General features: G+C 44.1%; 1 protein-coding gene across 1 annotated transcript in view; it reads left to right on the plus strand.

The window, feature by feature from the left end:
• The first annotated feature begins 16673 nt into the window (after positions 1–16673).
• The window catches only part of LOC126354703 (juvenile hormone esterase-like), a 108633-nt gene continuing 99731 nt past the window's right edge, over positions 16674–25575 (plus strand). The window contains exon 1 of the mRNA XM_050004523.1: positions 16674–16936. Within this exon, the coding sequence (XP_049860480.1) occupies positions 16721–16936 (216 nt within the window). The 5' untranslated portion in view covers positions 16674–16720. The remainder of the gene's footprint in view (positions 16937–25575) is intronic.

A 25575-nucleotide genomic window follows, 5' to 3' on the forward strand; every position in this document is an offset into this window, starting at 1 on the left:
AAAGGCTACAGCCTTGTCTTACTCCCTTCTTAATACGAGCACTTCGTTCTTGATTGTCCACTCTTATTATTGCCTCTTGGTTGTTGTACATATTGTATATGACCCGTCTCTCCCTATAGCTTACACCTACTTTTTTCAGAATCTTGAACAGCTTGCACAATTTTATATTGTCGAACGCTTTTTCCAGGTCGAGAAATCCTATGAACGTGTCTTGATTTTTCTTTAGCCTTGCTTCCATTATTAGCCGTAACGTCAGAATTGCCTCTCTCGTGCCTTTACTTTTCCTAAAGCCAAACTGATCGTCACCTAGCGCATCCATTTTCTTTTCCATTCTTCTCTATATTATTATTGTAAGCAGCTTCGATGCTTGAGCTGTTAAGCTGATTGTACGATAATTCTCGCACTTGTCAGCTCTTGCCGTCTTCGGAATTGGGTGGATGATGCTTTTCCGGAAGTTAGATGGTATGTCGCCAGACTCATATATTCTACACACTAACGTGAATAGTCGTTTTTTTGCCACTTCCCCTTATGATTTTATAAATTCTGATGGAATGTTATCTATCCCTTCTGCCTTATTTGACCGTAAGTCCTCCAAAGCTCTTCAAATTCCGATTCTAACACTGTATCCCCTATCTCTTCTAAACCGACTCCTGTTTCTTCTTCTATCACATCAGACAAATCATCACCCTCATAGAGGCTTTCAGTGTATTCTTTCCATCTATCTGATCTCTCCTCTGCATTTAACAGTGGAATTCCCGGTGCACTCTTAATGTTACCATCGTTGCTTTTAATGTCACCAAAGGTTGTTTTGACTTTCCTGTATGCTGAGTCTGTCCTTCCGACAATCATATCTTTTTCGATGTCTTCACATTTTTCCTGCAGCCATTTCGTCTTAGCGTCCCTGCACTTCCTATTTATTTCATTCCTCAGCGACTTGTATTTCTGTATCCCTGATTTTCCCGGAACATGTTTGTACTTCCTGCTTTCATCAATCAACTGAAGTATTTCTTCTGTTACCCATGGTTCCTTCGCAGCTACCTTCTTTGTACCTATGTTTTCCTTCCCAACTTCTGTGAAGGCCCTTTTTAGAGACGTCCATTCCTCTTCAACTGTGTTGCCTACTGTGCTATTCCTTATTGCTGTATCTATAGCGTTAGAGAACTTCAAACGTATCTCGTCATTCCTTAGAACTTCTGTATCCCACTTCTTAGCGTATTGATTCTTCCTGACTAATGTCTTGAACTTCAGCCTACTCTTCATCACTACTATATTGTGATCTGAGTCTATATCTGCTCCTGGGTACGCCTTACAATCCAGTATCTGATTTCGGAATCTCTGACTGACCATGATGTAATCTAATTGAAATCTTCCCGTATCTCCCGGCCTTTTCCAAGTATACCTCCTCCTCTTGTGATTCTTGAACAGTGAATTCGCTATTACTAGCTGAAACTTGTTACAGAACTCAATTAGTCTTTCTCGTCTGTCATTCCTTGTCCCAAGCCCATATTCTCTTGTAACCTTTTCTTCTACTCCTTCCACTACAACTGCATTCCAGTCGCCCATGACTATTAGATTTTCGTCCCCCTTTACATAGTGCATTACCCTTTCAATATCCTCATATACTTTCTCTATCTGTTCATCTTCAGCTTGCGACGTCGGCATGTATACCTGAACGATCGTTGTCGGTGTTGGTCTGCTGCCGATTCTGATTAGAACAACCCGGTCACTGAACTGTTCACAGTAACACACCCTCTGCCCTACCTTCCTATTCATAACGAATCCTACACCTGTTATACCATTTTCTGCTGCTGTTGATATTACCCGATACTCATCTGACCAGAAATCCTTGTCTTCCTTCGACTTCACTTCACTGACCCCTACTATATCTAGATTGAGCCTTTGCTTTTCCCTTTGCAGATTTTCTAGTTTCCCTACCACGTTCAAGCTTCTGACATTCCACGCCCCGACTCGTAGAACATTATCCTTTCGTTGATTATTGAATCTTTTTCTCATGGTAACCTCCCCCTTGGCAGTCCCCTCCAGGAGGTCCAAATGGGGGCCTATTCCGGAATCTTTTACCATTGGAGAGATAATCATGACACTTCTTCACCTACAGGCCACATGTCCTGTGGATACACATTACGTGTCTTTAATGCAGTGGTCCCCCCCCCCCCCCCTCATGAACCATGGACCTTGCCGTTGGTGGGGAGGCTTGCGTGCCTCAGCGATACAGATGGCCGTACCGTAGGTGCAACCACAACGGAGGGGTATCTGTTGAGAGGCCAGACAAACGTGTGGTTCCTGAAGAGGGGCAGCAGCCTTTTCAGTAGTTGCTGGGGCAACAGTCTGGATGATTGACTGATCTGGCTTTGCAACATTAACCAAAACGGCCTTGCTGTGCTGGTACTGCGAACGGCTGAAAGCAAGGGGAAACTACAGCCATAATTTTTCCCGAGGACATGCAGCTTTACTGTATGATTAAATGATGATAGCATCCTCTTGGGTAAAATATTCCGGAGGTAAAATAGTCCCCCATTCGGATCTCCGGGCGGGGACTACTCAGGAGGATGTCGTTATCAGGAGAAAGAAAACTGGCGTTCTACGGATCGGAGCGTGGAATGTCAGATCCCTTAATCGGGCAGGTAGGTTAGGAAATTTAAAAAGGGAAATGGATAGGTTAAAGTTAGATATAGTGGGAATTAGTGAAGTTCGGTGGCAGGAGGAACAAGACTTCTGGTCAGGTGACTACAGGGTTATAAACACAAAATCAAATAGGGGTAATGCAGGAGTAGGTTTAATAATGAATAGGAAAATAGGAATGCGGGTAAGCTACTACAAACAGCATAGTGAACGCATTATTGTGGCCAAGATAGATACGAAGCCCACACCTACTACAGTAGTACAAGTTTATATGCCAACTAGCTCTGCAGATGATGAAGAAATTGAAGAAATGTACGATGAAATAAAAGAAATTGTTCAGATAGTGAAGGGAGACGAAAATTTAATAGTAATGGGTGACTGGAATTCGGCAGTAGGAAAAGGGAGAGAAGGAAACATAGTAGGTGAATATGGATTGGGGCTAAGAAATGAAAGAGGAAGCCGCCTAGTAGAATTTTGCACAGAGCACAACTTAATCATAGCTAACACTTGGTTTAAGAATCATGAAAGAAGGTTGTATACGTGGAAGAACCCTGGAGATACTAAAAGGTATCAAATAGATTATATAATGGTAAGACAGAGATTTAGGAACCAGGTTTTAAGTTGTAAGACATTTCCAGGGGCAGACGTGGACTCGGACCACAATCTATTGGTTATGACCTGTAGATTAAAACTGTAGAAACTGCAAAAATGTGGGAAATTAAGGAGATGGGACCTGGATAAACTGAAAGAACCAGAGGTTGTACAGAGTTTCAGGGAGAGCATAAGGGGTCAATTGACAGGAATAGGGGAAAGAAATACAGTAGAAGAAGAATGGGTAGCTCTGAGGGATGAAGTAGTGAAGGCAGCAGAGGATAAAGTAGGTAAAAAGACGACGGCTGTTAGAAATCCTTGGGTAACAGAAGAAATATTGAATTTAATTGATGAAAGGAGAAAATATAAAAATGCAGTAAATGAAGCAGGCAAAAAGGAATACAGACGTCTCAAAAATGAGATCGACAGGAAGTGCAAAATGGCTAAACAGGGATGGCTAGAGGACAAATGTAAGGATGTAGAAGCTTATCTCACTAGGGGTAAGATAGATACTGCCTACAGGAAAATTAAAGAGACCTTTGGAGAGAAGAGAACCACGTGTATGAATATCAAGAGCTCAGATGGCAACCCAGTTCTAAGCAAAGAAGGGAAGGCAGAAAGGTGGAAGGAGTATATATAAGGTTTATACAAGGGTGATGTACTTGAGGACAATATTATGGAAATGGAAGAGGATGTAGATGAAGACGAAATGGGAGATACGATACTGCGTGAAGAGTTTGACAGAGCACTGAAAGACCTGAGTCGAAACAAGGCCCCCGGAGTAGACAACATTCCATTAGAACTACTGACGGCCTTGGGAGAGCCAGTCATGACAAAACTCTACCAGCTGGTGAGCAAGATGTATGAGACAGGCGAAATACCCTCAGACTTCAAGAAGAATATAATAATTCCAATCCCAAAGAAAGCAGGTGCTGACAGATGTGAAAATTACCGAACTATCAGTTTAATAAGTCACAGCTGCAAAATACTAACGCGAATTCTTTACAGACGAATGGAAAAACTGGTAGATGCGGACCTCGGGGAGGATCAGTTTGGATTCCGTCGAAATGTTGGAACACGTGAGACAATACTGACCTTACGACGTATCTTAGAAGAAAGATTAAGGAAAGGCAAACCTACGTTTGTAGCATTTGTAGACTTAGAGAAAGCTTTTGACAATGTTGACTGGAATACTCTTTTTCAAATTCTAAAGGTGGCAGGGGTAAAATACAGGGAGCGAAAGGCTATTTACAATTTGTACAGAAACCAAATGGCAGTCATAAAAGTCGAGGGGCATGAAAGGGAAGCAGTGGTTGGGAAAGGAGTGAGACAGGGTTGTAGCCTCTCCCCGATGTTATTCAATCTGTATATTGAGCAAGCAGTAAAGGAAACAAAAGAAAAATTTGGAGTAGGTATTAAAATTCATGGAGACGAAGTAAAAACTTTGAGGTTCGCCGATGACATTGTAATTCTGTCAGAAACGGCAAAGGACTTGGAAGAGCAGTTGAACGGAATGGACAGTGTCTTGAAAGGAGGATATAAGATGAACATCAACAAAAGCAAAACGAGGATAATGGAATGTAGTCAAATTAAATCGGGTGATGCTGAGGGAATTAGATTAGGAAATGAGACACTTAAAGTAGTAAAGGAGTTTTGGTATTTGGGGAGCAAAATAACTGATGATGGTCGAAGTAGAGAGGATATAAAATGTAGACTGGCAATGGCAAGGAAAGCGTTTCTGAAGAAGAGAAAGTTGTTAACATCGAATATAGATTTATGTATCAGGAAGTCGTTTCTGAAAGTATTTGTTTGGAGTGTAGCCATGTATGGAAGTGAAACATGGACAATAACTAGTTTGGACAAGAAGAGAATAGAAGCTTTCGAAATGTGGTGCTACAGAAGAATACTGAAGATAAGGTGGATAGATCACGTAACTAATGAGGAGGTATTGAATAGGATTGGGGAGAAGAGAAGTTTGTGGCACAACTTGACTAGAAGAAGAGATCGGTTGGTAGGACATGTTTTGAGGCATCAAGGGATCACAAATTTAGCGTTGGAGGGCAGCGTGGAGGGTAAAAATCGTAGAGGGAGACCGAGAGATAAGTACACCAAGCAGATTCAGAAGGATGTAGGTTGCAGTAGGTACTGGGAGATGAAGCAGCTTGCACAGGATAGAGTAGCATGGAGAGCTGCATCAAACCAGTCTCAGGACTACTGACAACAACAACAAACAACAATGCAATGGTTTCCATTGCCTTCTATATCCTCATGTCGTTGATCATTGCTGATTCTTCCGCCTTTAGGGGCAATTTCTCACCCCTAGGACAAGAGAGTGCCCTGAACCTCTATCCGCTCCTCCGCCCAATTTGACAAGGCCGTTGGCAGAATGAGGCTGACTTTTTATGTCGGAAGTCTTCGGTCGCCAATGCTGATTATTTACCAAAATTTAGGCAGTGGTGGGGATCGAATCTGGGACCGAAGACGTTTTGATTATCCCTAGACCACGGGTTAGTCACCCCTAGAACTTAGAACTACTTAAACCTAACTAACCAACGACATCACACACATATATGCCTGAGGCAGGATTCGAACCTGCGAACGTAGCGGTCGCATGGTTCCAGACTGTGGAGCCTAGAACCGCTCGGCCACTTCGGCCGGCAAGGTTTCTCAATCAGTGTTGTTACTCGCATTATGTAGCGAGTCAAAGTGAAATGGTAGAGTCATAGAATCAGTTCAAATGGACCGGTAGTTATCGACTGACACCACACATGTCGTTCAAATTCGGCAGATCCGTAGGATGTTCGATATCTGCAACTTTTTAGTCAGGGAAACCATGCAGTATGCTCCAGAACACAATTCGCCATTCGAAGAGGCTACAGAGACGATTGCATGACGCATATCTCCATTTCCGATCACTATGACGTACTCCACGTCGTATGCCACTACACAACGGATCCCGTTACAGAGGGGCACGAAATCACGCAGAATGGACTCTCAAAGTTTGCCGCGAGGTGCTCTCTACAGACGAAAATCGAATCTGTATCATACAGCGTATCTGGAGATCCAGTAATGTTGAATTCCTCCATGTGTCCGACATTTGCAACAGGGTGGTGGTGGAGTCATGTTTTGGAGTTGGGTGGCATTATATGTGACAACCATACATCTATCGAGTTGTTGAGGATACCCTCACTTCTGTACGGGGTAGAGATTCTGCAGCCAACAGTGGGATCCTATCATCAACATTTTGGTGGAAATTTCATCTTGATGGATGATAACTCGCATTCTCATTGTACATTTTTCGGGGACAGGCTCCTTCAGGATGATATGTTCAACAATATGAAGTGACCTGCTGTTCCCCGGAATGAACACAACCGAGCATGAGTGCACTCGATTGAAGCGAGCTGTTTCCAGCTGTCAACAGCGAGTGAAGGTTCCGCAGGATTACCATTGAAGAGTGGGAGAATTTGGACCAATTTGATATCATCGAGGGTACGCCACGACAGATCTGAGCAATGCGAGCAATGGGACGTTTCACCAGCTACTGACGTTGCTCTTAAGTGTCGTGAAAATCCCCCTGAAGGAAATAGACGATTTTGTTCAAATTTTTTCTTTGTTTCCTGGCTACATGGAAGGTAAATATACAGGCATGCCTAAGAGCCCGTTTTTATTTTCTGTGCCATGAATTTCGATATAAATGGATGTTATGAAGCCTTTTTGGTCTGTGTATATTAAGGGACATTTAGAAGAGCGGGTTGCATAAAATTCTCACAGTGATCATATGTGGATGGTGTAGGTGGAAATCCTTACTATATAATTCAGGCTACAGTCTGGTAGCAGATTAAAATTAATTTGAAGGACAAAAATGTAAATGGGAGTGTGGTAAACCTGTGAGATCTGTAAGCAGATTTTACAGGTGTTGTCTGCAAGAAATTTACTTGTAACTCTCATCCAGACTTTCTACATAATGCATGGCAGCACATTTCATTCCGAGGGACAGAGCGAGATGGAGCAGTAGTTAGCACACTGGACTCGGGAGGACAACGGTTCAATCCCGCGTCCGGCCATCCTGATTTAGGTTTTCCGCGATTTCCCTAAATCGCCCCAGGCAAATTCCAGGATGGTTCCTTCGAAAGGACGCAGCAGACTTCCTTCTCCGTCGTTCCCAGATCCGATGAGACCGATGACCTCGCTGTTTGGTCTCTTCCCCCAAACAACCCCACTCAGTCCGAAGTGCACTGAACAGTGCTTACCATGACATGTGAAAACGTAGGATTAGAACTGTTCCACAGCCCACTGAGTTGTTTGCGTTTTCTACAAACAAAATCAATTACTTTATGTGACAGAGGTCTACATAAGATTCATCAACGTATCATGAAAGTCAGCAAAACGGCTCCACGCCGTGTGGGTGTGCATAAAAAGATGCGACTATCCACTTCCAAAGGGAGCAGCCTATACGCGTAAGAGGTAGACATTCTGAGCGCTTGTTGTGTGTTTTAGAATTAAGAACTTTGAAAGTCTCTTCTTAACAAAATAAAAATGAAGGTTCTTCCGGTATGAAGCTTTTCTTTAAGACATCCAGCTTTAAATTCGGTACAATTCCTTTTACTTATACACTACATTTTATTGTCGGCTTAACGTCACAGCATGTTACTACTTGAAATAACTAGGTAATCTAGTTAATTAAAAGCTTGTACTTGTATTCTTTATAACTGTGTACAGGTGATGTGCTCAAAGGCAGATGATTAAATATTAGCCTACCAGGGGTTGTCTCACTTGTGGACATATGGTCGTCTAACGTACTGGGTCAGTTTCGATAAAGAGCTGCCTTTCATTAGATTTTAACCAAAGTATCTTATAACAGGACAAATATACACATATACACAGAGGTGACAAGAACCCGTTTCATATTTATTTATGCACGTAAGTAAAAGTGGTAAGAGAAGACAATATCCCTGAGAGAAAGAATCATGCTGATAAATTAAAAATAAAAATATATAAAATGTATATACATGTAATTTCCTTTGTATGCGACGTAACGAATCCCAACGGACGTCACAAGGCGATGTCGTGTTGTTAACAAATGCACTCGCGTCGGTCACCTATTTCCATAGCCTATTAACAACAAACTCCACCGCACTCTCCTAACGGACAAGTTTTCCGTATGTCCAGCAATGATTTCTTTGGGTCTTTCACTCACTGTGGCTTGTCTGTTAGGCCTGACAACTCTGCGCAGACACCACTACTCTCGGTCGTTATGTGCATACTGCTATCCCATGATTTTTGGGACCTTCGTATGTTCGTAAACCTACTAAGCCTTATGAACACTCCGATGATTTTACGGGCATTTTCTAAATGAGCAAACTATAGAAACCGTTTGGATTTTGTTTAGAAGAAAAGTGTTGGCTTAAAATTTAGCTCCCAGCATCACTCTTTCGCGAGCCCCGTGTCACAAACGGTCGTATAAGGTCGTCACTTTCTAGTTTCTGTAGCCTAGTTCTAGATTAATAACATACGCTTGAGAGAGTTGACGTTTTTTACTTAATACTGTCATGATTTCTTTCCTAAACATTGATTTTAAAGCACTTTTTCAGCTTTTTGTGGTGGAGAGTAACGAGTTAAGCCGAACGATACTCAAAGGGTGATGCCACTGATAGGCCGCCATTACAGCAGCGTTAAATTAATATTTCGTAACAGACGCTGCATTTATTCTACATTTATCTCTCGAAGTCCAATACCATATAAAGAACATTGCACTGCAAAGTCCACACTGGCATTAAAATACTAATTCACGGCCATGCATCATCCTGTTAGCATCAAATCAGCAGTTACTCATTACACCTATTTTTTCCGTAGCTCATGTTTTCCTATTTCCTTTCTTGCTAGTAATCAAATGACTCAACTTAGGTTTATTATTTGAAGTGAAAGAGGAATTGTCAGCTCAAGTAATATCTCAGTACGCTGCTGATCTAGTAGTTAATTTTCTTGTCTTGTGAGTTGGAGGCGAAGATCTGTTGCCACTTATGTAATGGTAACTGCACAAATAGAGATGAGAAGGAAGGGGTGTAAGACAGGGCTGTAGAGAATCGCGATGTTATTCAACCTTATGTTGAAGAAGTGCTAAAGCAAAGTAGTTTCCTGATGAGATTGTAATTTTGTCAGGACAGCAAGGGATCTGAAAGATTAGTGGTAAATAATGGATAACGTCTTGAAAAGATCCTATAATATGGGTACATCTGTGAGTGAGTGACATAAACAGTAATACAAACCAGAGAGAGACACTTAAATGTGAGGCAGCATCGGTGTAGTTATAAAACTGATAAGTATTCTTTGATTTTAGTGAAGGAGCAATGAGTTATTAGGAATTTTCGGAGTTTTAGATCACAAAGGGTTGTTCTGGACTTTTCTAAAATAATGAGATATATGTTTGCGAGCTTATGGACATGAAAATGATTTTGTTCGAAGATTGTAAAAGGAAATAGTATTGAGAATTCAACAAACGTTTCAGGATACTATAAGAGAAATTGTATTTGCTGTAATTCGGCATTATAGTACAGGTTATTTCAAACACTTCTATTCCTTTTTCATTATTTAGACTGAAGTTTGGTACCATTTTAGAGAATTCAAATACAGCTTTCAAGTGAAGGATAAGAATTACAAATGAGTTTATCTGTTGATGGAAGTATTTACAAAACAGACCACTCTCCACACAGAAGAGAACCAATTATATCTTTACCTTTTTAAAAGGGTCACGTAGGTTTTCGCCTATTCACCGAGCAAGTAAAACAAAAATCCATACTGTTGCAGTGGCGATTTTTCAGTGGTAATTGTGGCCTCTCAGCGTATGACGTGGGAGATACGAACAACGTTTTTGAGAATATTAGATATGTATATTTTCTCCAATCCGTAACCTACACTTGCCACACTACAAAGCTGCCACTAAAATTTTAAAAGAAAAATAGTATAGCTCGTCGCTTACAATCAGTTCCACAAGAAAGTGTATGCCGCTATCTGTGTGAAGTAAAAGACACTACTACAAATATATGTTCACATAGAAATACATGTCATTACTAATTGAACGATTACCTAATGGTCAACCCAATCATCGCCATTATCGATTATAGCTTGGCACCGTTTTGGCAAGCCTTTCACTAGATTTTCTGTGTGTTCTCTAGGTAACGGCCTTCCTGACGTCCTGGTATTGTATGACACTGCTGAAAAGTATATACTGGGTTTTGTTTACGCTTCACCTTAATATACGACCAAACATTGCGATTGGATTTGCATCCGGAGACACTGTAGGCCAGTTTATCGTGGACAACCCATTGTCTTGTTTCCACGCTGTACAGAGACGGCTACGGCGTTTCCGATAATTATCCTCTTGAAGCACCCAGTTTGCCTCGTTAGAAACAAACAGCTCCTTAGCGAATCTCCTAAGAAGGTTTTAATAAATATTTCACATTTTTCAGCGTTTAAATTCGCTGTAAAGAAGTGCAAATAGCCAAAACTGCAACCGACGAAATAGAACAATTAACTCTCTCACTCTTTATCTGCACATTGTGTGAAAGGGCCATTGAGTAGAGATTTCAACTACCATCAGGGATGTTGCTGCGGCCGTCACATTTAACTTTGGGCTCACACTTTCTTGTAGAACTGAATGTAACTTCACTGCTCATTACCTTACAAGGGAAAACATGGCTTATTTACTTTCGGATACGTGTTTGGTCCCTCCCGGTGTCCTGGGGATACATTTTCTAATATTTAACAAATATTATCATTTGTTTGTCTAAAGCACAAAGTCCGATACACGCGGTTCTTTGTTCATTAAAATGTTTGTCCGTGACTCCAGACTCAGTGAGGCTAATTCTCAGAAAATAAAACACCGAGATTTGATCCTGCGACCTGCAGGCACCCGCTTTACCACTCGGCATGAGGCATTCGTGTGGCTCCTAAAATCATTCACAATTATAACCAACATAGCGAAAATAATCTAACGTGAAGTAAAGACGAAGTCGGAGAAGCAGCTGGAGTATTATTGTTTTCAAGGTTTGAACACAATGAATGACAGTAAAATAAGTATTGTTCATACATAGATTTTGAGGAGTGAGTTAACGAGTATTAAAATGTGTGACATATACGACGGTATCTCTTAAATACAAAGTTTAAATTATTCACACAAATTTCAACTTGACACCTCTACCCAAAGATACACCGGTCTTAACAGTCGCAGACAGACAGTCAGAGAGGTAGAAGGCAGGCAAACGGATAACAAAGTGTTTCTACACTCCTGGAAATTGAAATAAGAACACCGTGAATTCATTGTCCCAGGAAGGGGAAACTTTATTGACACATTCCTGGGGTCAGATACATCACATGATCACACTGACAGAACCACAGGCACATAGACACAGGCAACAGAGCATGCACAATGTCGGCACTAGTACAGTGTATATCCAACTTTCGCAGCAATGCAGGCTGCTATTCTCCCATGGAGACGATCGTAGAGATGCTGGATGTAGTCCTGTGGAACGGCTTGCCATGCCATTTCCACCTGGCGCCTCAGTTGGACCAGCGTTCGTGCTGGACGTGCAGACCGCGTGAGACGACGCTTCATCCAGTCCCAAACATGCTCAATGGGGGACAGATCCGGAGATCTTGCTGGCCAGGGTAGTTGACTTACACCTTCTAGAGCACGTTGGGTGGCACGGGATACATGCGGACGTGCATTGTCCTGTTGGAACAGCAAGTTCCCTTGCCGGTCTAGGAATGGTAGAAAGATGGGTTCGATAACGGTTTGGATGTGCCGTGCACTATTCAGTGTCCCCTCGACGATCACCAGAGGTGTACGGCCAGTGTAGGAGATCGCTCCCCACACCATGATGCTGGGTGGCCCTGTGTGCCTCGGTCGTATGCAGTCCTGATTGTGGCGCTCACCTGCACGGCGCCAAACACGCATACGACCAACATTGGCACCAAGGCAGAAGCGACTCTCATCGCTGAAGACGACACGTCTCCATTCGTCCCTCCATTCACGCCTGTCGCGACACCACTGGAGGCGGGCTGCACGATGTTGGGGCGTGAGCGGAAGACGGCCTAACGGTGTGCGGGACCGTAGCTCAGCTTCATGGAGACGGTTGCGAATGGTCCTCGCCGATACCCCAGGAGCAGCAGTCTTCCTAATTTGCTGAGAAGTGGCGGTGCGGTCACCTACGGCACTGCGTAGGATCCTACGATCTTGGCGTGCATCCGTACGTCGCTGCGGTCCGGTCCCAGGTCGACGGACACGTGCACCTTCCGCCGACCACTGGCGACAACATCGATGTACTGTGGAGACCTCACGCCCCACGTGTTGAGCAATTCAGCGGTACGTCCACCCGGCCTCCCGCATGCCTACTATACGCCCTCGCTCAAAGTCCGTCAACTGCACATACGGTTCACGTCCACGCTGTCGCGGCATGCTACCAGTGTTAAAGACTGCGATGGAGCTCCGTATGCCACGGCAAACTGGCTGACACTGACGGCGGCGGTGCACAAATGCTGCGCAGCTAGCGCCATTCGACGGCCAACACCGCTGTTCCTGGTGTGTCCGCTGTGCCGTGCGTGTGATCATTGCTTGTACAGCCCTCTCGCAGTGTCCAGAGCAAGTATGGTGGGTCTGACACACCGGTGTCAATGTGTTCTTTTTTCCATTTCCAGGAGTGTATAATGGTTCCGTTTTTAGTCACTGAGGTACTGAACCCGAAAAACACATAGCTAAAGTCAAAGGTGTTAATTATAACTACACACATCAAAAAAATTATTACAACACCCCGGTTCCCAGACCTCCTGAAGACAGACGTTGTCTGTGGATATTGTATCGCAGACACAGTCCCTGTGACTGTTCAGAGATGTCACTAATCCCGCTCAAAGATGTAAACAACTATGCATGATCAGCGCCTATTAGACGGAGGGGTCCCACAGACAATCAGTCCCCGTCATTCCACCTGGAAGGAGGCACACGGCTCGTGTTGTCTGTACTTCAGCCATGCCTAGACAGTCAATACCGGGGTTCGATCGCGTCCGCATTCTTACCGTGTTCCAGGAAGGGCTCTCTACAAAGGAAGCGTCCAGGCGTCTCGGAGTGAACCAAAGCGATGTTGTTTGGACACTTAGGAGCCATGCCTCGCTCAGGCCGCCCTAGGGGTACTACTGCAGTGGATGACCGCTACCTACGGATTATGGCTCGGAGAAACCCTGACAACAACGCCACCATGTTGAATAATGCTTTTCGTGCAGCCACAGGACGTGTTACGACTCAAACTGTGCGCAATAGGCTGCATAATGTGCAACTTTACTCCATACCTCCATGGCGAGGTCCATCTTTGCAACCACGATACCATGCAGCGCGGTACAGATGGGCACAGCAACATGCCGAATGGACCGCTCAGGACTGGCATCACGTTGTCTTCACTGATGAGTGTCGCATAAGCCCTCAACCAGACAATCGTCTGAGACTTGTTTGGAGGCAACCCGGTCAGGCTGAACGCTTTAGACACACCGTCGAGCGAGTGCAGCATGTTGGACGGTCCCTGATGTTTTTGGGGTGGCGTTATGTGAGGTCGACGTACGCCGCTGGTGGTCATGGAAGGCGCCGTAACGGCTGTACGACACGTGAATGTCATCCTCCGACCGAGAGTGCAACCATATCGGCAGTATATTCACGAGGCATTCGTCTTCATGGACGACAATTCGCGACCCCATCGTGCACAAATTGTGAATGACTGCGTAGATCAGGAGGCATTATACTGGTTAACAGTGGAAGCCAATAAACTGGACTAGATCTGATTGTGCCAGATCTGGGCTTGGTGTACTCAAGTGCTGAGTATTGTGCAACTGTTTGGATGAATAGTCATCATACAAGGCTTGCTGATACCCAGCTCAATAGGACAATGCGCATAATATCTGGCACAATCAGATCTACTCCAGTTTATTGGCTTCCACTGTTAACCGGTATAATGCCTCTTGATCTACGCAGATGTACTGCCCTTATGAGAGAATTCCAAAAGATCTCCAGGAATTATAACCTACCCGTGCATAGCGACCTGCCACTTTTAAATCGCAAGAGACTGAAATCAAGCCATCCAACTCTGCGTGATGCTGCTGACATGGTTGCTAAGAATTTCAAACCTCTTGAAGAATGGAAAGATCGGTGGGAAGCAATGGCAGATGTGCACCTGCATAACATCTTCTCAGGTGCTAAACTTCCAAGTGGATTCGACTTACCATGCAAGACCTGGTCTACTCTCAACAGAATCCGTACCAGCCATGGGCGATGCAGGGATGCTCTCTTTAAGTGGAAGAAGCTGCCTGATCCAGCTTGTGACTGCGGGGCTCCATACCAGACTGTTCACCACATTGTCAGTTAATGCAGGATTCGAGCCTATCACGGCGCCAAAGAGGACTTCCTGCTAGCAACTCCAGATGCAGTGCGCTGGATTGAAGGACTGGATATTCAGTTGTAAAGACAAACTTAAGTTTCTTGTGTGTCAATATGTACATATGTATATGTAATTTCATGATATGTCTGTATTAGCCATACGCTAAATAATGTGAATGACTTCCTTCAGGATACGAAATCGTTCCACTAGAGTGGCCAGCATGTTCTCTGGACATGAACCCTATCGAATATCCCTGGGATACATGGAAAAGGGCTACTTATGGACGACGTAACCCACCAACAACTCTGAGGGATCTACGCCGAACCGCAGTTGAGGAGTAAGACAATATGGACCGAAAGTGCCACGACGATTACAGGCATGCATCAATGGAAGAGGACGTGCTACTGAGGGGGTAAAGCAATCTGGACCACCACTCTGACGGTCTCGCTGTATGGTACTACATCATGCAATGTGTGGTTGTCATGAGCAATAAAAAGGGCGTAAATGATGTTTATGTTGATCTCTATTCCAATTTTCTGTACAGGTGTCGGAACTCTCGGAATCGAGGTGATGCGCATTATGCTTAGGCCTATTTTCGTTTCAAAGGGGCATCGGAAAGTGTAGACAATTGTAACACTTTCTGGTACCATTTTCATAAAATTGGGCATAAATTTTTTCTGATTCTCAGTTGCATGAGATTATTTTAATTTTAATGTCTGTGTTGTAGTGATGGTTTTACTCTGCATGCTCAGGTTTTCATGCAATTCAGATTTTCAATTCCAACCGTTTGCGCTTAGATTAATTACTTAAAAGCTAGATGGGACAAATATACGATGGCAGATTTTTGCTGGAGTATTAAACGAGGTCTCCCTAATGAACTCCACAACTGGAAGAAAAAAAAAATGGTTCAAATGGCTCTGAGCACTGTGGGACTTAACATCTGAGGTCATCAGTCCCCTAGAACTTAGAACTTCTTAAACCTAAGTAACCTAAGGACATCACGTACATCCATGCCCTAGGCAGGATTCGAACCTGCGACCGTAGCAGTCGCGCGGTTCCGGACCGAAGCTCCTAGAACCGCTCGGCCACCGCGGCCAGCGCGGCAATAAAAAAGCTCTCAACTATGGAGATCTCATGCTGCCAGATTTTTAAGTGCTTGGACGTAATTTGAGTGTCAAACTGCATACAGTCATCTTCATAAATTCCCTGAAAACTTAGGAGGTGTCATTGACGAGCAAGGCGAATGGTTCCATTAGGACCCCAACACTATGGAAGAGCGCTGTCAATGGTGATGGGATAAACGTATGATAGCAGACTGTTGCTAGAGTATTAAACGAGCTCTCTCTGAAGTAGTCCACAAACTTGAAACGAAATTTTCTGCCACACTGGAATGTTTTAGTTAGTAGTAAATCAGTTTCATCCAACTGTAACCTTACTGATGATGGTATTTGCTCCAGTTTGTATCTCTTAACTGATGTAGACTTTGTTTCTACATTTAATTTGTGTTACCCATGTAACTTCGAGAGACTTCAGTCAAATTTTTATCCAACTGCTTTACGATCTGATGGTGGGAACTTGAAATATTGACTAATGCACAAAACAGTGCCGCTCTCAGATTAAAGCGACCTCAAATCTGAAACCAGCGTCGTTAGAATAGGTAAGAACCACTGCTGATTGAAATGCAACAAAAATGTTGTTGACCAGTGTAATCTGAGGTAATGGGAGTAATTCGTTCAACGTATTCCCCCGAAGAAAATGTACGTAGTGTGTCTTCAGGCAAGGTTTTCCCACAGTTCTTGCGACAGCGCAGATTTCTCCCAACAGAAAAATCCTCTTAGCGATCTCCAGATGGCTGTCATCCCGTGTCAGCTGACGACTGTGTGCCAGCTTGCAACCAAAAACGGAAAAATTCCAGTTTTATATGATTCCGATTAAATAAAGCAACGCTCCGCAGCTGGGAAGGGTCAGAGGCCACGACAGCTGTCAGCGTGGCCGTGCGCGACCCTGGTCGCGCTGCACGGCAGTGGAGAGAAGCAGTCGCGCTCGTGCAGACCTCACCTCGCCCCAGTCCAGCCATGCCGGCGGCGTCGCCCACCCTCTTCTTCTTCGCGGCTTCGGCGGCATCACTGATGCTGGCGTTCCTGTCGGGTGACGACCCGGTAGGGCCCGTGGTACGGACGAAGCAGGGACTCGTGCGAGGGGCATTCGACACCTCATACGGCGGTCGCAAGTTCCTGGGCTTCCAAAACCTGCCGTACGCCAAGCCGCCCGTGGGACAGCTGCGCTTCAGAGTGAGTGAGGCGTGCCACAGTATACAGTACACTGTGAAACCAATTACGGTTCTTGTTGAATACATCTATAGCTGCATCACAACTCCCGGTTGACATTTAACTGTTTGTTAGAGGGCCCATGGAACAACTGTCAGACTGCTTCTTGACCCTTCTGCTCTCAAATAACACGTGGGAAAATGAACACATTATTTCCGTTCGTGCTCTGATTTCTGTTATTTTACAATGCTGGTGATCTCTCCCTTTGTAACTGACAATCGACAGAATATTTTCACATTTGGAGGAGAGAGTTGGTTATTGAAATTTCCTGACAGTATTTTGGAGCGACGAAGAGTCTTTGCACTGAGGTTACAAACGTCATGACTTAGCGATATGCACTCACACAGATGGAATTAGTATCGCGCACACAAGGTATAAAAGGCTGGTGCACTGGCGGAGCTGTCATTTGCACTCATTCATATGAAAAGTTGTCTGACTTGATTATGGCCATACGATGAGAATTAACAGACTTTGAACCGCACAACGGTGGTTGGAGCTGGACGTATGGTACATTTCATTTAGGAAACCGTTACGGATTTCAATATTCCGTGATCCACAGTGTCAAGAGCCTAGCAAGAATTCAAAACTTGCAAGCGTTAGCTGTCACCACGAACAGACCGAGAACAGTGACGTTTGCGTAGTTTCCAGTGCTAATAGACAAGCAAAACTAAGTGAAACAGCCGCAGAAACTAGGGTGGAACGTGCGACAAACGTATCCGTAAGAACAGTGCGGCGAAATTTGGCGTCTACCTCTACATTTATACTCCGCAAGCCACCCAACGGTGTGTGGCGGAGGGCACTTTACGTGGCATTGTCATTACCTCCCTTTCCTGTTCCAGTCGCGTATGGTTCGCGGGAAGAACGACTGTCTGAAAGCCTCCTTGCTCGCTCTAATCTCTCTAACTTTACATTCGTGATCTCCTCGGGAGGTATAAGTAGGGGGAAGCAATATATTCGATACCTTATCCAAAAACGCACCCTCTCGAAACCTGGCGAGCAAGCTACACCGCGATGCAGAGCGCCTCCCTTGCAGTGTCTGCCACTTGAGTTTGTTAAACATCTCCGTAACGCTATCACGGTTACCAAATAACCCTGTGACAAAACGCGCCACTCTTCTTTGGATCTTCTCTATCTCCTCCGTCAACCCGATCTGGTACAGATCCCACACTGATGAGCAATATTCAAGTATAGGTCGAACGAGTGTTTTGTAAGCCACGTCTTTTGTTGATGGACTACATTTTCTAAGGACACTCCCAATGAATCTCAACCTGCTACCCGCCTTACCAACAATTAATTTTATATGATCATTCCACTTCAAATCGTTCCGCACGCATACTCCCAGATATTTTACAGAAGTATCTGCTACCAGTGTTTGTTCCGCTATCATATAATCATACAATAAAGGATCCTTCTTTCTATGTATTCGCAATGCATTACATTTGTCTATGTTAAGGGTCAGCTGCCACTCCCTAAAGTGCCTATCCGCTGCAGATCTTCCTGCATTTCGCTACAATTTTCTAATGCTGCAACTTCCCTGTATACTACAGAATCATCCGCGAAAAGCCGCATGGAACTTCCGACACTATCTACTAGGTCATTTATATATATTGTGAAAAGCAATGGTCCCATAACACACCTCTGTGACACGACAGAAGTTACTTCAACGTCTGTAGACGTCAGTGGACTATGGCAGCATATGATCGAAGCGAGTGCCTTTGCTAACAGCACGACATCGCCTGCAGCTCCTCAGTTACACTCGTGAGCATGTCGGTTGGAGCCTAGACGACTGAAAAATCGTGGCCTTGTGAGCAAGGCACTGCGCAAGCTGCTGGTGGCACCATTGTGGGGTGGGCTGTGTTTACATGGAATGAACTGGATCCTCTTGTCCAACTGAACCGATCACTGAGTGGAAATCGTTATGTTAGGCTAATTGCAGACCATTTGCAGACTTTCACGCACTTCATGTTGCCAATCAACAACGGAATTTTTATGGATGACAATACGCCCAGTCATCCACCACAATTGTTCACGACTGATTTGAAGAACATTCTGGACAGTTCGAGAGAATGATTTAGCCACCCATATCACCCGTGGTGAACCCCATCGAACACTCATAATCAAGAGTTCACTTCGTGCATAAAATCCTACACTAGCAACACTTTCGCCGGTCGCTGTGGCCAAGCGTGTCTGGGAGCTTCAGTCCGTAACCGCGCTATGCTACGGTCGCAGATTCGAATCGTGCCTCGGGAATGGATGTGTGTTACGTCCTTACGTTAGTTAGGTCTAAGTAGTTCTAAATGTAGACGACTGATGGAAATGGGAAAGAGCGTTTGGGGTCATTGGCCGGGAGGCCCCTTACAGGGCAAGTCCGGCCGCCTTGGTGCAGGTCTTATTACAATCGACGCCATATTGGGCGACCTGTGCGCCAGATGGGGATGAAATGATGATGAAAAAAACGCAACACCCAGCGCCTGAGTGGAGAAAATCCCCGACCCAGCCGGAAATCGAACCCGGGACCCTTAGGACGATAGTCCGTTACGCTGCCCATTCAGCTATTTTTTTCCTTCGTTATTTTTTGTTGTGTATGGTCGTTGCGGACGTCGCAAGACATCCTGTTCAAGTTCGGTGGTTGATCCTTCCACTCAGTTTTTCATTACAGAGGCCAGCCGGGTCTCTGACCCAACACGCTGAGCTACCGTGCCGGCTGCGAGGAGGACAGGGCACTGATGACCTCAGATGTTAAGTCCTTTACTGCTTAGAGCCATTTGAAACAACAACATTTTCGCAATTATGGATGACTGTTGAGGAAATATGGCTCAGTTTTTCTGCAGGGAATTCCAACGACTTGTTGAGCCCCTGACACGTCAAAATGCTACACTTCGCCGGAAAAAGGAGATCCGACACGATATTAGATGGTATCCGATGACTTTTGCCACCTCAGTGTATTTTAATTACTGCCACCTCAAGTCTCCTACATTGCGCGGTAGTAAAAAACGAGATTCTCTAATTTGGACTTTCTTCGACGAACTCCGTGAATACTATCTGATAACGACGCCTTACCGCACAGCAATAACCCAGAACAGGTCGCAGAAGCTTAGTATAGATATGCTCTTTTCTACAATTTTTTTTTTTTTTTTTTTTTTTTTTGCATCGTCTAAGAGTATACTGAGTCATCATTCACGGATCAGGCGTTAAGCCTGCTCCCACTGCCCCTTCAAAACAGTACGACGAGAGGTCTCTGTTTCTACAATTTTTTATCAGTTTGATGCCAAAACACTCCAAGCGCTTTTGGCAGTAGATGAATCCCGAAGACACCGCTGCATCTTTATTAAAGCACCTCCTCTCTTGGCCTCACGAAGCACCCTGTTCCAGACCTCCACCCTCAGAAAAATCCGATGAGGAACAGGGAATAGAACCAAAGTTCTTCCAAACCAATGGTAGCGACGCTAGCGTTTCAACAATATAAGTGTTCTGCGAATAAACGTACTCTTTGGTTTGCGCTCCTCTCAATATTCTGCGAATAAACGTTCTCTTTGGTTTGCGCTCCTCTCAATATTTTCCGTGTGATGGCGCCAGTTCAAGTTCTTCGTAAAGGTAATCCCATATCTACTTGTCTATTACCAGAATGAAAAATGCTTCTATCATAGTACAAGAAAAGCGAATACATCCTGGACAGAGTTGGGGATGTAGAAGAATGGAAGTTCGACGTATCCGGGAGCTTCGAAGACATTTAAATCAAAACATCTTGAATATTTGCTCTTTCCTACGAGTTAACACAACTTCCCCAGCGTAGTGAACTCTCTTAATTCAAGGTGTTTGCACATCTGCAGTTGGCAAATCTTGAAATTTATAGGCTAAAGTACCTGATCCAGTGAAAAATGCGAATATGTCAAAACGTTTTGATTTAAACGTCTTTAAAGCTGCCAGATCAGTTGAAAAGCTGTGTCCAGAACATATTCCCTTTTTTTGTGCATATTCGCCTTTTTGTGTTATGACAGGAGGATTTGTAATTCTGGTTCCCAACTTTTTCTCTACCTCTAAATATTGTAACAACCAGTCCCAATTAAGTGTATGACTAGCTGAAGCAAACAGAAGAACTGCTAAACCATGCATGCACGACAAAATAATACCAACTTTTCAATCCTGTACGAAAACTGACTGATTACTATCAACTTTCAAACCTGTGCGAAAATTGAAGAAATTCATCCAATTTTGACCGAAAATCAATTTTCTACAAGATATCATAGTAGTTTTTGAATTTAAATATACAGTCCGAAGGGTCGAATGAAAATTTGTACCAAGGCCGGAATTCTAACCTTCGTTTTTAAAAAGAAACATACACATATAAACAGCAAAATTTATTAATAAATATTACTTTATTTTTAGTTTCAGTTTCTCCTTTTAAGCTTTCCTCTTTTCAGGTCTCCTGCTCGCTAGGCATATGCGGAAATGACTACGCTATCCCAGCACGCCTCACTCCAATTTCCTATTAGCAACTCAGTCCACTCTAACACCGTTGCAGAGGTTCTCGAATTGTATTGGAATAGCACCGGAGCATCGAACGTAACGGGAGATCCTGCTTGAAACCCAGGCATAGCTGCTTTAATTAAATGAAACTACATGCGTAATGTCTCAAACATCTATGATGTATATATCTACGGGATAGAAGTAAGGTGACCTTTATTGTGATTGTTATTTTTACAGCAATTTTCCGGCAGTGAAATTCTTTGCGTTGTCGTCGATAAAGCGGTAAATGCTCGATCAAACAGTATATCACTTTTCACATGACTAGGAATAATTCTGATTTGGTACTCGCTTATTTTCCACATCCAAAGGCGTTTCTATGATTTTAAGACACAGATGAATGAAATCTTTAACGTATGAACAGGGAAACGATAATTAACTGTCATAACTAGTTTTTAATTATATCCGAACGCAGCGCTTTAAACACAGAGGTTGCGCGCGTAGAATACCTCACAAAAAACGTGTTTCTTGCCAGAAGCATTCGAGCGATGGTGACCTTTTTTTTTCTACGTAAAATCCAAACGGTATACATAAGAATGGTGCCATTAGTTGAGCATTAATTTCGGTCCAGTTAAAATATTTTGCCAAAGGCTTCAATTGATTTGCACAATTTTTGCATCTAGATAATTCCTTTGTGGTGCGTCTCTCTCTCTCTCTCTCTCTCTCCCTTTGTGCGTCTCCCTCACTCTTTTTGTCCTCTCTATATCTCTCTCTGTGTGTCAGTTTCAAGAGTGTATTTAATTGAATCTGTAACCTTTAAGTTTATGTCAGTTTTTTTTTCACATCAAAATTTAAACGGAATTTTTTTTTTTCAGTCTTTTGGAGGACGTTACATTTTTTACTGTTTAGGGTCAACTGGCGCTTTTCGCAGCGCACAGATATCTTGTCTACATAATTTTTGCAGTTGGTTTTAATCTTCTAATGACTTGGCTAGACGGTAAATGAGAGCATTACCTGCAAACACTCAAAGAGGGCTGTTCAGATTGTGTTCTGAATGGTTTATGTAGATCAGGAACAGATGTGGGCCTATAAAGCTACCTTTGGAAATGCCAGATTTCCCCTACGTTTTATTTAATGATTTCCCGTCAATTACCACCAACTGGGACTTTCCTGACAGGCAGATTGCACAACTGACGCAATACTACATAGGCAGAAAATTTGATTAGAAGCCGTTTTGGAGCGAGAGTGCCAAAAACTTAGGCAGAATTCACAACTGATCTAGAAATATAAAATCAATTCGGCATCCCTTGTCGTTAATATTCACTACATCGTGTGAATAAAGGGCAAGCTGTGTTTCACAATAACAACTTCTGATTGCGTCCCCATCTAGTCGTTTTCTTCCACGTATTTCATTTCCAGTCGTTACGTATAGATCTTTCTTCAAGAGAGCAGTTGTATGTGATTGCTAGAAGTTGAGCTATTCCATCAGCATAATCCGAAAGGAATCTAATTGGCCTACAGTCTGGATCGAGGGTTTGCATTTATTAAATAACTAACGTTGGTTGGGTATTCCGAGAGTGTTTAATTCTAAATTACTTATGCTAAGAAATGTTCTTGGTTAGTATACTGCAGCTTCTCGGGGGGAAGGAATTTCTGAAAGCACTGTTTACTAACTCCGTTTGTCATTGGTAACTTTACCGCGTTATCAGAATTGTAATTTGGCGACAAACATTTATGGTCAGATTATGTGACAATCATTCACCTCCTTTGAAAGGGCACGGCCGATTTCCTTCCCCATCCTTCCCTAACCCGAGCTTGCGCTCCGTCTCTAATGACCTCGTTGTCGACGGGACGTTAAAAACTAACCACAACCACCACCACCACATCATTCACTTTTTTGCCATGGATAGTCGGACACAGGCACTGATGTGCAATGCGTAGTTAATCAAGACGTCGATAGCCTGTACAGTGTGAACCTAAACTCAAACGACTGACTTTTGGTGATTTCTTGGAGATACCTTCTGAGCAACAAATTGTCTGAAGTGGCATGGTTCAGAGTAGCTACGCTTCATTTGCTTTACTGCCCCATTTATCTTTTTATCACTACTGCACGTATAACAGTGAAAATGCTTTGTTTAGAAAAAACGTTCCGTCATTCATTATGCTTGCAGCTGGCAACAGTACCATAAAATTTAATCAAGGTCCCAAAACATGCATTCAGTACTGCTCCCTTCTGTGTCGGGTATGATTTTCGCGCAGGTGTCGGGACATAACCGCTACGAAAGCGGTGAATCGTCACTTGTCCTCCTGGATGTTGGGTGTGAGAGGTGGAGTTGGCTGGAGTCACACAACGGACCGTTAGCAAGACGTCCCTGGCTAAGAAAATCCTATATTCATGTGAGGTACAAATACAAGATCTTAGGTGGCGCGAAGGCTATGGTCCTGAGTGACATGCACGGTCCATTCACATTAATGCGATCAGCAACTACATTCGACGTCAATATGTAATAACCACTCACAGACGGCAGACGGAAACACTAGCAGCGAGGGGAATGTAAGGCGCATCGGCAGGACGCAGGAAATAGTGCAGTCGTTGTTGTAACGCGGGCGGAGCGATATATCTGACGTCTAAAAGGACATGATTATTGGCTTTTCGGCCAAGGGTGGATGATGATTATGATGTTTGGTTTGTGGGGCGCTCAACTGCTCGGTTATTAGCACCCTTATAAATTCCCAATCTTTGCTCAGTCCAATCTCTCCACTTTCAGGAGTGATGATGAGATGATGATGACAACACAAACACCCAATCATCTCGAGGCAGGTGAAAATCCCTGACCCAGTCGGGAAAGGGCCGGCCTGTGTGGCCGCGCTGCAGTCTGGAACCGCGCGCAGGTTCGAATCCTGCCTCGGGCACGGATGTGTGTGATGTCCTTAGGTTAGTTAGGTTTAAGTAGTTGCAAGTTCTAGGGACTGATGACTTCAGAATATAAGTCCCATACTACTCAGACCCGTCAGGAATCGAACTCGGGACCCCGTGTTCGGGAAGCCAGAATTCGACCGCGACACCACGAGCTGCGGCCGCCAAGGGTAGAATCATTTCCGAAACGGCTAATTTTGTAAAGTGTTCGCGTGCTGCTGTGATTAAAGCATATCGTGCATTGGGAAAATGGCGCTATCCAAAACTGGCGCCGTGGTAACTGTGGTTCGCCTCGGACCGTAGATGACGGGAGTAAACGACGGCTGCGAAAACATGTACAGACGAATAAACGTGAAACTGTTGAACAACTGCAGCCCAGTCAACGACCCTTCAATGAACGTCGCTGCATACGGGCCTCCGCGGCAGGCGCGTAGTTCATGCATCGATGGTGACTGTTGTTCACTGATGATGAAGGCTGCAATTAACCCGCCAATACCGCAGCTGAGTGACGGCAGGTGGTTTCCTCAGATAAATCAGATTCTATGTTCCATCGGAGAGATGACTTGAAAAGTCTGAAAGCAAACACGAAAATAGCGTTATCGTCTGGGGAATGTTTTAGTGGCATTCCCAGGTTGATCTCGTCATTCTGGAAGGCACAATAATGGATCAACACAAGTGTGCAGCCATCCTAAAAGACTATGTCCACCCCTACATGCAGTTGGTCATAGACTAGCAAGAGAATGCAACATGTTAAACAGCTCGCAGTGCACGTGCATGGTTCAAAGAGCACCAGGAAGAATTTACCAAACTCCCATGACTACCATAATCTCCGGTTTTTCAACCCAATCGATTATTTGTCGAACCACCTTTACAAGTCTATTCGCATCATGGATTTTCAACAGATCAACCTTGCGCAGCTGACCAGGGTATTTGAGTCGGATTACACCACATCGTTGTCAGTACCTTCCAGAACCACACCGACTCTCTTCCTCCACGCCTCGAAGTGGTCTGCGCTGGCAAGATTGTTATTTCAGGTTTCTGACACGTAGCCACATTAATGTGACTGGGCAGCGTAATTGGCTGCAGAGGCATAGTGTGCCGATGCTAGCATCTATATGTCAGAGAGATACTACATGCATGCAGTGATGGCCGCTGATGTTAGCGAGGCCAATAAACGACGGCTGCACGCCTCCGACGATGTATGACGCAGCCCTAAGCTGGT

The sequence above is a fragment of the Schistocerca gregaria genome, chromosome 3 (genome assembly GCF_023897955.1).
Source record: "Schistocerca gregaria isolate iqSchGreg1 chromosome 3, iqSchGreg1.2, whole genome shotgun sequence".
In the NCBI taxonomy this organism is placed as follows: domain Eukaryota; kingdom Metazoa; phylum Arthropoda; class Insecta; order Orthoptera; family Acrididae; genus Schistocerca; species Schistocerca gregaria.